The sequence below is a fragment of the Scyliorhinus torazame genome, chromosome 14, assembly GCF_047496885.1.
Source record: "Scyliorhinus torazame isolate Kashiwa2021f chromosome 14, sScyTor2.1, whole genome shotgun sequence".
Lineage (NCBI taxonomy): Eukaryota > Metazoa > Chordata > Chondrichthyes > Carcharhiniformes > Scyliorhinidae > Scyliorhinus > Scyliorhinus torazame.
In genome coordinates this window covers 24,446,051-24,458,907 of record NC_092720.1, presented here as the reverse complement: position 1 = coordinate 24,458,907, position 12,857 = coordinate 24,446,051, and the positions used below count along the sequence as shown (strand labels likewise).

Sequence of the window (12,857 nt, the reverse complement as noted above, 5' to 3'; positions counted from 1 at the left end):
TTCCTTCTTAAACCGCTGAAGTCCGTGTGTGTAGGCACACCAATGGTGCTGTTAGGGAGGTATTTCCAGGACTTTGACCCACTGACAGTGAAAGAACGGCGACAGATTTCCCGAGTCAGATAGTGTTTGGCTCGAAGGGGAATTTGCGGGTGGCGGTGTTCCCATGTGTCTGTTGTCCTTGTTATTTTTCCGAAATTGCTTTTGGAATGGTGGTTGTGACCTGCAGCCTTTACAACTGAGTTGGGTAGTTATGAGTCAACCACATTGGTGTGGGAGTGGAGTCACAAGAAGGCCAGACCTCGTCAGGACACCAGGCTTCCTTTCCTGAAGGACACCACTAAACCAGATGGGTTTCACAATAACCTGGTAGTTTTAGAGCCGCCGCAAGGATACAAGGGAAGAGGTTGGCTGTGTGATGGGGATGGGGTGGAGGTTTGTTGTCTGACAGAACAGCGATAGGGTTTGGCTGTGTGACAGGTCAGGGGTAGGGGTGGGCTGTGTGATGGGGGAGGGGTAGAGGTTGGCTGCGGGATGGAGCAGCGGTAGATGTTGGCTGTGTGATGGGGAGGGGTTGGCTGTGTGACAATTCAGAGGTACGGGTTGGCCATGCGTCGGGGCAGGAATGGAGCTCGGTTGCACTATGGTGGAGGGGGAGGGTTTGGCTGTGAGACAGGCCAGGGGTAGGGGTGGGCTGTGTGATGGGGGAGGGGTAGAGGTTGGCTGCGGGATGGAGCAGCGGTAGATGTTGGCTGTGTGATGGGGAGGGGTTGGCTGTGTGACAATTCAGAGATACGGGTTGGCCATGCGTCGGGGCAGGAATAGAGCTAGGTTGCACGTTGGCGAAGTGGGGTGTTTGGCTGTGTGACAGGTCAGGGGCAGGGTTGGCCGTGTAATAAGGCAGGAATAGAGCTTGGCTGTGGGATAGGGAGGAATTGGCTATGTTGACATGTCAGAGATAAGAGTTGGCCGTGCGATGGGGCAGGAATAGAATTTGGCTGTGATGGGGGATATAGGTTGGCTGTGTGACATGTGCCTCTCTCTCTCTCTCGCTGAGGGTTACTTTTTTCGTCTTCCCTCAAAATATGTTCAGAGTTGTCTTTCAGCCCACAAATGATGTTTTGAAAATTAAAGTGGGCACGAGACCAAGAGTTGAAACCAATTTTAACAAAGGATACTTGTGATGCAGATCAAAAATGTGATGAACAGAATAGAGGCAGAATTATAAAGGACCTCACTGCACTGAACCTCAGAAAACTGGAAAAAGAAATATTTCAAAGCCTCCCAATTAGTACCCAATTATATATTTTTCCAATTTAGAGGCAATTTGGCATGGCCAATCCACCTACCCTGCACATCTTTTTAGGCTGCAGACACAGGGAGAATGTGCAAACTCCACACGGACAGTGACCTGGGGCCGGGATCGAACCCGGGTCCCCAGCGCCGTAGGCAGCAGTGCTAACCACTGTGCTGCCTTTTTGGCACCATTTCCAATCTATGTTTGTATTGTTGGATATTAGAAATAAGGTATGGATTCAAGTGAGTTTAATTTAGTGTTGCAGTTTAAGAAAAGGTTAAAATTTTACTTAGCAACATGTCAGAGAAAGATATTTACATGTTTGGGGGCTTTGGTTTAATTTGGCTGAATATGCTTTGGCAGTTTATGAAAGAAAAGCAAACAAGTGTGAAGAAAGGGTGTTGCTTAATAATCACGGATTACCTTTAAGTTAGAAAGACCTTTTGAGTTGAGTTTAGTTTTATCTAGGCCCAAGGCAAGTTGAGCTTAGCCGCTAGAGCGGAAACAGCCCTCACAGCTCTGCCTGAAGCGGAAGCAGGACAGTGAAGGACCAAGAAGAAAACAAATCCCAGAAACAAAAGAACAACCAGTTCTTTAAAAAACAGGGAATTAAAAAAGAGGTCCCAAGAAGCTTGAAGTCATAAGCACAAAAGGAACTGGAATTTGAACAAGGTACTGCTCATCGAAGTTAAAGAGGGAGCCGAAAAGTGCAGACCTGGTGAGATTGGCTAGTGAGAAGCCGTATATCCGAAGTGATGCTCTGGTTGGTTACAGCCTGTGAAGCAATAGGGTTTTGTGGGCGTGCCTGAGAGATCGTGTGAAAGTTTGACTGCACGTGACAATTCATGACAAGAGATACTGAAAAGGAGAGTTTGAAATCCTGGAAGTGGATTCTTCCTGAAAACAGCTGAATGAAAGCATCATTTGGAAGGAGTTCTAAGCCGGGTCTTATTTAGAGTGGAGTTTGGAAACATTTGTTTGATAACTGGGGTATTTGAGGAGAAATCCACAGATCAACGATTGGTGGCATCTGTTTCAGGGTGGAGTGTGTTTGACCACAGTTAACCTGTTGGTTTACAGGGATTGTGTATTTGCTGAGAATATTATAGTGTAGGATGTATTTTGTAATCTGTGTGATCCTTAAAAATCTGCGTGCATCTGTGAAAATAAGTGGGAGTAAAGGACATTTTATTATGGTCAAACTTTTCATGTTTAATAATCATTTTTTTTCTGTTGCTAAAAGCGAATGGGCAGTCCTATTCATTCATATTTTCTAAAAGAAAAGCAAATGTTAGGTCTTTTGAGCCAGGTTTCCATTCTGGGACCTTCCGGCCGGTGGTAACATCAGCTGGGATCATACCAAATGGAGAATAGGTCAGTAGGACTCGTGTTCTCTTTCTTTACAAGTCAATGGGGCTGGTTTAACACACTGGGCTAAATCGCTGGCTTTTAAAGCAGACCAAGGCAGGCCAGCAGCATGGTTCAATTCCCGTACCAGCCTCCTGAACAGGCGCCAGAATGTGGCGACTAGGGGCTTTTCACAGTAACTTCATTTGAAGCCTACTTGTGACAATAAGCGATTTTCATTCATTTCATTCAATGCAATTTGTGTTTGACATTCTGTTTTTCATTCAACTCTTGCCAGGAGTGGGTAGGGGAGCATTGCCTAAAGGAGCCTGAGAGACTGTGTACCGATAAAGATCTAATACTAGACCCAGTACTCTCAAACAAACAGGCAAGGCAACTCCTGCAGCTTATCTGTTATCCGCATGGCCTTAAAGAATGTGTGGAAGGAGAGAGTCCTCAGCGTCAACATGTCAAGCACATCCTTCAGGTAAGAAGAGCGAGCACATGGCAAGATTTACCTCTTGGGTCTGATGGCTTTTTACTTGTTTTTTAATAGGGTTGTTCAGCTCACTGATGACACAAAGCAGGGACTCCCAAACTGGGGTTCTCCAGGGGTCCACAAAGCTGGCGGCCGCTACGTGACTGGTAAACACCGGTTCGAATGCGCAAAGTTTGAAAATAATTGGAGAAATCAAATGGACCAACCAGAGCAAGACCTCTTGGAGCACTGCATCCAATGCTCAAAGAGGTGGGGTTACTGGGTTATGGGGGAAGGGTGTAAGTGTGAGCTTAAGCAGGGTGCTCTTTCCAAGGGCCGGTGCAGACTCGATGGGCCAAATGGTCTATTTCTGCACTGTAAATTCTTTGATTCTATGATATGAAGAGGCCTTGCTCTGATTGGCTTATTTGATGTATTCGGTCTTGCTGTTGCTGAGCAGGAAAGCCCATGGCCAATGGCGACGCCAAGGTGAGGCGGGTTCCAGCAGGAGGCAAATTGGTCAGAAGTGGGGTGACGGCAGCAGTGCCGAGAAGCAGCAAAGTGGTGTGACAGCGTAGGACCTCCGGAAAGGAGCAAGGGTAAGGCTTGGTCAGGCCACGGGAAAGAAAAAAAAAAGAAGGGGCGGGAAATCGGGCCTCGCGAAAGGAGTGAGGGTTTGGGTCTTGGGAAAGTAGCGGTGGGGTTCAAGCCTTGGAGATGGGTGTATGTGTGCGTGCAAACCCCGACTGAGAGGGCTGGAGCCTCACAGAGGTGTGGGGAATCAGGTGTCCAGCCCGTTAATGGGATGCAAATGTGTTCAAAGGACTCATTTGCATCTTCCTACTGGCGCGGGGTCCGATCCTCGATGCCGCCGCCACCAACAGGGGACAGGACCATCGCAATCTGGCCCCAATCCCGTTTTTCTGCCCGACACAAGATTCTCCGCCATATGTGGAACTCTGCAACTGAGGGCGGAGAATCCCCCCATTGTTTTTTGAGATTGGCAGATTTCTAAATAACTATGACATACAGGGATATGGGATAGTGTGGGGAAAGGGGCATTGAAGTGGATGAATAGTGGAGCAGACTCGATGGGCTGAATGGCCTATGCTTCTATGTGCGAAGTGTTTTCGTTACACTTATGTGATTGTCATCGGGTGTTGTAATAAATAAGAGGTTTGGATTATCCGCTCCCCCAGCCCACGTGTTTCTCGGCAGTGCTCCATTCGCTGGCGGTAGGACATCCGCTGCTTGTCAATGTGATCTCTCATTCCAGCCACCCCATGCCACTGGGAAACCCACGGGGGGTGATGCGCTACCGACGGGAAAAGTGATTCGCGCTGGCCGGCCAACGTCTTTGAAATGAAAGTAGAATATCCGTATTCATCGGCGGGATTCTCTGAGCCCGGGGCCGGGTCGGAGAATCCCTGCGACCGGCGTGAAGCACGCCACGCTGCCTCGACGTCGGGACGCGATTCTCCACAGAGTGGAGAATCGCCGCCATTGGCGCCGGCGTGGCTGGCACGCCGGCGGTCGGGGGCTGCTCTACACGCCCCCCCCTCCCTGCGATTCTCGGCTCGGGATGGGCCGAGAGGCCGTTGTAAAAAAAAAAAAAAATAGTCACGGCGGCGCCGTTCACACCTCCTCTCAGCCGGCGGGACCTCGGCGTGGAAGGGTCTGGGGGGGGGGGGGGTGGGGCGGCCTGTTGGCGGGGGGAGAGAGGGGTCCGACCCCGGGTCGGGGCCTCCGATGTGGCTTGGCCCGGGATCGGAGCCCACCGATCGGCGGGCCGGCCTCTTTGGCTGGGGCCTCCTTTACTCCGCGCCGGCCCCTGTAGCCCTGCGCCATGTTGCCTTGGGGCCGGCGCGGAGAAGGGAGCCACTGCGCATGCGCGCATTGGCGCCGGTGCCACTGCGCGCCGCGGTCCGCTCCAGTGCCGTGCTGGCCCCCTGTAGGGACCAGAATTTCTGATCCTGAGGCCATGTTGACGCTGTCGAGAAACGCGACGGTGATTCCGCACAGAATCCCGCCCCATGTATTTCCAACATGTCAGCCTGGGGAAATTAACATTGAAAGATTACTTTGTCAACCAATCACTTTGGGTTAAGTTATCATCTGCTCTTCTAATATTCGTACGCTGTGACAGAACAAATGCGTTATTGCAGAGAATTGCTCAATATGATGGAGCTTTGTCTTAACTCTGTGCTTGTACAAAGCAACATTTGAAGAATTCTGGGTCAAAGGACTGCTCACCCTGTTAACCTGGTGGTGAAAATATTTTACAGAAGCAATCATATTTCAAAAGAAAGTTCGGTTTCTGAAATGATTGGGGAGCTGCCAATTTGTAATGCGTGTGCTATGGAAAGGGCACCGAAGCTGAATATGATTCCAATTACTCTGGGAACATTAACTCAGTGCAGATGGAAGATAAATTTAGGGCAACTGTGGGCTGAACGCAACACCAAGCCATATATTTATCATACTATAGAGCACTTTTAAAAGTGTTTCCTGTATTTCTTTACCAATGTTTGAGGGAAACGTTATTGAAGATGTCGAATAAAAATAAAGGAACAAAGAGGTGATCCATGCAACTGTTTTTCACCCCTGCCTTTGATTCTGTTTAGAATTTGGACCAGTGGGCTCTGAGACAGTCATGGTTGGAGCTGCAGCTAATGATCAAGCAATGTATGAAGGAGCCTGTGAGTATAACGCACTTTCTCCTCCAGACTCATGGGTTTTGAACAGATAAGTCATATCTTGATATTGTTATGGGCCAGGGTTTAGAGAACCCCAAAGTGTATTATGGAGTTCACCTGACTCACGACTTTTAATAGATTGTGGTATGGGGAGCACTCTACAGGTGTGGTAGAGCAGAAATGGAAAAGTATTTTTTAAAAGCATGTTTATTCTATGAACTAAAGTTAACCTTTTTAAAACACACAGTGAACATCTTAGCAACCATTAATTCAAATACAACCCCCAAAGAATACAACACTAGGTAATCCTTTAAACTTTCCTTTTAACATCCATAAGACTTAAATCACCTTTTACCAGAAGCACATTAGGTTTACATTCACTATGAGAACATTTATAATTCTGAATTCACCAAATGTTCAAGAGATAGTCTTTTCATGGCAGGGAGATCAACAGTACAGCTGCTCTGTCTGGCTTCAGCTCCCACACTGAAAATGAAACTAAAACACACCCTGCAGCAAACAGCCTAAAACAAAAGTAAAAAGCTGACAGACAGCTCAGCTCCACCCACTCTCTGACATCACTGCAGTTGTAAACACTAATTTCTTAAAGATACTCTCACTACAGATATTTATATATACACCCATTTATAAACACCCATTTCTTAAAGGTACTCTCACATGACAATATTTCATTGAGGTTCGTAGGATTTTGAAAGGATTTGATAGGGTAGATAGAGAGCAACTTGTTTTGCTGGGCAGAGTCTCGGTCCGGAGATTTAAGGCCACTCCCGCCGAGTGTTCAGATCCTGCCAAAGTCACTCGACGTTTGAACAGCATGCAATGGGGAAAGTCACTGCGACAGAGCCAGAACATCGCTGCCAAGGAGAAGGAAACATAACTAATAATTGTATGCCCGTTGGGGCGGCACAGTGGTTAGCACTGCTGCCTCACTGGGGCAGGGACCTGGGTTCAAATCCAGCCTTGGGTGACTGTGTGGAATTTGCACTTTCTCCCTGTGTTTGTGCTCCGGGTGCTCCGGTTTCCCCCCACAGTCCAAAGATGTGCAGGTTGGGTGGATTGGCATTGCTATTTCTATGGCTTCTAATTTTATTCAGCTGACCTGTATTAATTTGGGATATCTCGCCTAAATAGATTTACGTGTGTTCTATATTATGTATTTTATAAACATATATATTTCTATATATATCTGGTGCAGCCAAATGAGTAGGCTGAAAGGGGCTGTTCTTGTGCAATGTGCACCATATGCAATGTTTGTCTCTAAATAAAAGGTTGGAAGTGATTAAAGATTAGGCTGCAGTATTCTATCCTTCACGACCTGGCTATCCAAGTTTTGATAGTGAATATAGTCAGCCCACACAGCAGAGAAGTTGGGAAACACTTCTGTACCCAAAATGCGATGGAAGTGTGGAGCTCTCTGGAAAAGAGTTTGCGAACAACTGACACCAGAGTTTAAGCTAAAACATGAAAATTGATGAGAAATGTGCAATGTATGTAAGGCTTTTAATATATTATCGATTATTTTGGTCGTTGCTATAATAACAGGAGAAATTGAAATTGGGTGATCTGTTTTTTATTTGTTCGTGGAATGTGGCCGTCATTGGCTATGCCAGCATTTATTGCCCATCCCTAATTGCCCTGTTTCTATCTCCTCTATGCTGTAAAGTGTTACTGTGGTGGCCACCGGTTGCTTCTGCAGTGGGAGAAGGGGAAGGCAAAACACCTTCTTTTACTCTAACAGGGAAACGCATTTGGATTTGCCTATATTAAAAAGGTGGATCGATCCATTTCCTACATGGGCCATCCATTGCATTTTGACATCCGAAAGGTGATCCATGTTGTCCTTGAGGTGTGTCTTTCCAGCCTTGTTGCCCTCCTGAATGGTGATCTTTTCGTCAGGGCCCTGCGTCGATTGCTGAGATGAACACATTGTTGGAAAATATTGCCAAAGCCACCATTGAGGTCTTCCAGCAATCTGCTGAGCTGAACAGCAGTGTTGTGACAGCGGGAATTGGGCTGTTTAACCCGAGCAATAACTGCAATAATGGAAACAACAACCCAAGGCAGCATGGCAAGAAGACATTCCTCAGGTAAAGCAAGGCTTCGTCTATACTGTGAACAGAATTAAATGATAGATGCTTAATGATACGTGACAAGAACCTGACAATTGTTCTGAGTTTCTTCATTTGGTTATGGTGACATAACTTGAGGATGAACTTATAGAGGTCAATAAAATAATGAGGGGCATAGATAAGGTAGATAGTCAAGATCTTTTCCCAAATGTAGAGGAGTCTAGAACTAGAGGGCATAGGTTTAAGGTGAGAGGCGAGCGATGCAAAAGAGACCAGAAGGGAAATTTCTTCACGCAGAGGGTGGTGAGCATCTGGAATGAGTTGCCAGAGGCAGTGGTAGAGGCGGGTACAATGTTTTCCTTTAAAAAACAGTTAGACAGTTACATGGGCAGTGTGCGCATAGAGGGATATGGGCCAAATGCGGGCAAGTGGGACGAGCTTAGTGATAGAAACTGGGCGGCATGAACAAGCTGGGCCAAAGGGCCAGTTTCCATGTTGTAAACATCTATGACTCTATCTATGACATACCAGGATGCAGCTCGATACAGTAGGAATGATAGTGACTAGCGTCAGTACGGTAGCACAGTAGTTAGCACGGTTGCTTCACAGCACCAGGGTCCCAGGTTCGATTCCCGGCTTGGGTCACTGTCTGTGCAGAGTCTGCACGTTCTCCCTGTGTCTGCGTGGGTTTCCTCCGGGTGCTCCGGTTTCCTCCCACAGTCCAAAAATGTGCAGGTTAGGTGGATTGGCTATGATAAATTGCCTTTAGTGTCCAAAAGAAAAAGATTACTCAGTTACGGGGATAGGGTAGAGGTGTGGGGCTTAAGTGGGGTGCTCTTTCCAAGGGCCTGTGCAGACGCGATGGGTCCAATGGCCTCCATCTGGACTATAAATTCTATGTTCTATGATTTACAGATTTCAAACCTGTAGTTACTGGAAGGGTAGGAACTTAATTGCTTGAGAGACTAACTGGCAGTAGAAAGTTGGCATTTAGCAACTCCTGTGTTAGCCAGCTCCAGTACTTTATGCTCTCACATTTGATAAGTGAGTGCTCAACTCTCCATTTAAACTTGTCTGTCTAAAGGGTGGAGTTTGAGTAAAGGTACCACTTAAGAGAGATTTGAATAGAATCATAGATCCCCATAGAAGGAGGCCATTCGGCCCATTGAGTCTACACCGACCCTTTGAAAGCCTACCCTACCTAGGCCCACTCACTGCCCTATCCCTGTATCCCCATAACCACATCTAACCTTTGGATACTAAGGGGCAGTTCTTCATGGCCAAACCACCTAACCTGCACATCTATGGACTGTGGGAGGAAGCCGGCACACCCGGAGGAAACCCACCCAGATGCGGGGAGAACGTGCAAACTCCACACATACAGTCACCCGGGGCCAGAATTGAACCCGGGTCCCTGGTGCTGTGAAGCAGCAGTGCTTGCCACTGTGCCGCCCGAGGCAGGGCAAATAGTTTGGGAAGCGTCACTAAATTTGGTAAATGCAGGATCATCACAGCACTCTCTCAGTAGGCTAAAACCACACTTTTTTGACAATTTCCCTTTCACCCCTTTACCCTTGCCCATTTTCTGGAGGCGTTTCTTCGTAAACGGGATCAATACTGCAGCCACCAGTCGGACTCTGACCACTCTTGCTATGTGAGCTTAACCAAGAATGTTGGCAGGGTGTTTGACTGTGAGAGCTGTCGTAGTAGAACATAGGGTCATATGGCTGGATTTTATGTTCCCCAGTCACAAAGTAACCCGCGTGAAGCACTTTGGGATTTGTCAAGCTGATGATCTAAGTGCAGATCTTATCACCTTGAGACATTTCTGCCTGACGAGAGGCAATTCAAACACAGCCATGGATAGCAATGATCTGATTATAGTGATGGAGCTCTGGTGTAGAGCTCGGTATGCATTTCCATACTATACAGTAAACCATTGTGAACCCCACGTAGTTTGCCCAGCATTACCCAGCACATGAGACTAATTTACAGCTCTCATTTCGCTGCCAGCTATTCCTAGTCTTTGCAGTCTGTGGTTGTAATAAAAGTGGTGTTTCTTTGAAGAGATTTGTCATAACTGAGGCTGTTGTGTCATAAAATGAAAAGGAAGTTTAAAAGAACCCAGTTTCTTAGCAACGGTAAAGTGTAAGGGCAGGCTAGCATTTGAATCGATAGCCCACCTTGCATCTGCTTTACTCTTGATTAACTTATCTTCTCTCTTTCCAGGTACTGATAGGCCTGTTGTGTATTTCCAGAATGTTTCTGTTTAATATTTCAGATTCTTTTCTTCCCTCTGCTACTACACCCCCCCCCCCCCCCCCTCAAACACTTTGTCAATCTTCTTTGAAAGTCCCCAGTGCATAATGAATATTCACTTCTGCATTTTTGGACACTGGGCTTGCCAAAGGCCACAATTTTAATTGAGCTGAAATGAACTAACTTTGCTTGAATAGGTTTGCAATAAACAAGAGTGTAATTGGAAAGTGCTCCGATGGCCATTTGATGGGTTTCTTTATGTGTGTGCGTGTGTGTTTGTTTGTTTGTGTGTGTGTTTGTGTGGCTTTCATTCAGCTGTTCAGAGAGGAAAGGAGATTGGCTCGTGGCACCGCTGATTGCAAAACTGCCCACATCCGTTCAGGGTCGAGTGTTGAAGGCAGCAGGAGAAGAGCTCGAGAAGGGTCAACACTTGGGGTCATCGTCTAAAAAGGAAAGAGACCGGCAAAAGCAGAAAAGGTAAGGCAGTCACCACTCAGAACTAAACAAAGAGAACCAGGACAGTAGACAGGCCATTATTCCCATTGTAATGAAAAATATTTTGAGCAAAACTTCATTTTAAAAAAGACCATGAAAGTCCTCCGTTTCGTTCACAGAACCACACAGTGCAGAAGAGGCCTTTCGGCCAATCGAGTCTGCACCAACATGTGAAAAACACCTGACCTAGCTACATAATCCCATTTGCCATAACCTTGAATGTTATGACCTGCCAGGTTTTTTAAAATATTCATTTACGGGATGTGGGCGTCGCTGGTTAGACCAGCATTTATTGCCCATATTGCTTCGACTAAGGGAGCAGCTGTTCCAACCCACCCTGTCCATGCCCTTCATAATCTTTCACATCTTGATCAGGTTGCACCTCAATTTTCTCTGCTCCAACGAAAACAACCCAAGCCTATCCAACCTTGCTTCCTAACTTAAATGTTCCATCCTAGGCAACATCCTGGTGAATCGTCTCTGCACCCCCTCCAGTGCAATCACATCTTTCTTACAATGTGAACAGATCAGCACACAGTACTCCAGCTGTGGCATCACCAAACCTCTATACAACTCCAACATAACCTCCCTCCTTTTGCAATCTATGCATCGATTGATGAAGGCAAGTATCCCATATGTCTTTTTCACCACCCTATTAACCTGCCCTCCCGCCTTCAGACATTTATGGACAAATACACCAAGGTCCTTTTATCCTCGGAACTTCCTTGTGTCAGGCCATTCATTGAATTATTATTTTTTTTAAATTGAAGCACCCAATTATTTTTTTTACAATTAAGGGGCAATTTAGCGTGGCCAATTCACCTACCCTGCATATCTTTGGGTTGTGGGGGTGAGACCCACGCTGACACAGGGAGAATGTGCAAACTCCACACAGGCAGTGACCCAGAGCCGGGATCGAGGCAGGGTCCTCAGCGCTGTGGGGTAGCAGTGCTAACCACCGTGTCGTCCCCCGTTCATTGAATTCTCCCTTGTCAAATTTCTCCTTCCAAAGTGTATCACCTCACACTTTTCAGGGTTAAATTTCATCTGTCAGTTAGCTGCCCATTTGACCATCCCATCGATATCTTCCTGTAACCCAAGACACTCGACCACACTGTTAATCATTTAAGAAAAGAACAGACAATGAAAGCCCTCTGTTTCGTTCCTCTATCTTTATTTGTGGACCTCAAATGGAACGGCTGAGGCAACTGCTCCAGCTGCAATGCAACCTGTCACAATGCATTGTGGTCAGTGTCGCCAAGAAATTATTTAAAAGCACAGAAGAAATCTTTCTCCTCTGTCTAAATGGTCTCAGTCACCATCCCAATGGAAGTGAGAGGGGATTAGTGGCCTGGCAAGTTTCACTTGCAGCGAAGGAGAGTTAAACAGGGCTAAATAGTGTAGCAGTCTGAACAGTTTCCTTTCAATGTGTCAAACAGACTTGATAACAGGTGATCACAGTGTGTAAAGGTATTTAGGGAGGGAGTTCCGGAGAACGGATCCAAAGCAGCTCTAGGCTGAAGGAACAGAAACACAGAACTTGGTGAGGTCCACGGCAAAAGAACAAAGAACAGTACAGCACAGGAACAGGCCCTTCGGCCCTCCAAACCTGTACCGGTCATGATACCAACCTTTGCCAAAATCCTCAGCACTTCCTTGTGCCGTATCCCTCTCTACCCATCCTATCCATGTGTTTGTCAAGATGCCTTTTGAACGCCGTTATTGTATCTGCTTCCACAACCTCCCCTGGCAACGCATTCCAGGCACTCACCACCCTCTCTGTAAAAAACCTGCCTCGCACATCTCCTCTAAACGTTGCCCCACGGACCTTAAATTTATGCCCCCTGATGATTGATCCCTCCACCCTGGGAAAGAGTGCCTGCCCCTCTATCCATGCCCCTCATAATCTTGTAGACCTCTATTAGGTCACCCCTCAGCCTCTGTATTTCTAAAGAAAACAGTCCGAGTCTATTCAGCGCCTCCACATAGCTAACACCCTCTAGACCAGGCAACATCCTGGTAAACCTCATCTGCACCCTCTCCAAAGCCTCCACATCCTTCTGGTACTGTGGCGACCAGAATTGTGTGCAACATTCCAAGTTCGGCATTACCAATGTTCTATACATCTGTAGCATGACTTGCCATTTTTTATACTCAATACTCGGACTGTTTTCATGAGAAAGACAGAGGCTGAGGGG

At 46.8% G+C, this 12,857-nt stretch overlaps 1 protein-coding gene across 3 annotated transcripts in view; it reads left to right on the top strand.

Annotated features, from left to right (window-relative positions):
• Positions 1–12,857, top strand: part of LOC140389583 (mediator of RNA polymerase II transcription subunit 12-like protein) — a 731,598-nt gene that overhangs the window by 598,846 nt on the left and 119,895 nt on the right. For all 3 annotated transcript variants that reach the window (XM_072473837.1, XM_072473838.1, XM_072473836.1), the window contains exons 28-31: positions 2,940–3,128; positions 5,744–5,818; positions 7,733–7,923; positions 10,480–10,641. In XM_072473837.1, coding sequence (XP_072329938.1) covers positions 2,940–3,128; positions 5,744–5,818; positions 7,733–7,923; positions 10,480–10,641 — 617 coding nt within the window. The remainder of the gene's footprint in view (positions 1–2,939; positions 3,129–5,743; positions 5,819–7,732; positions 7,924–10,479; positions 10,642–12,857) is intronic.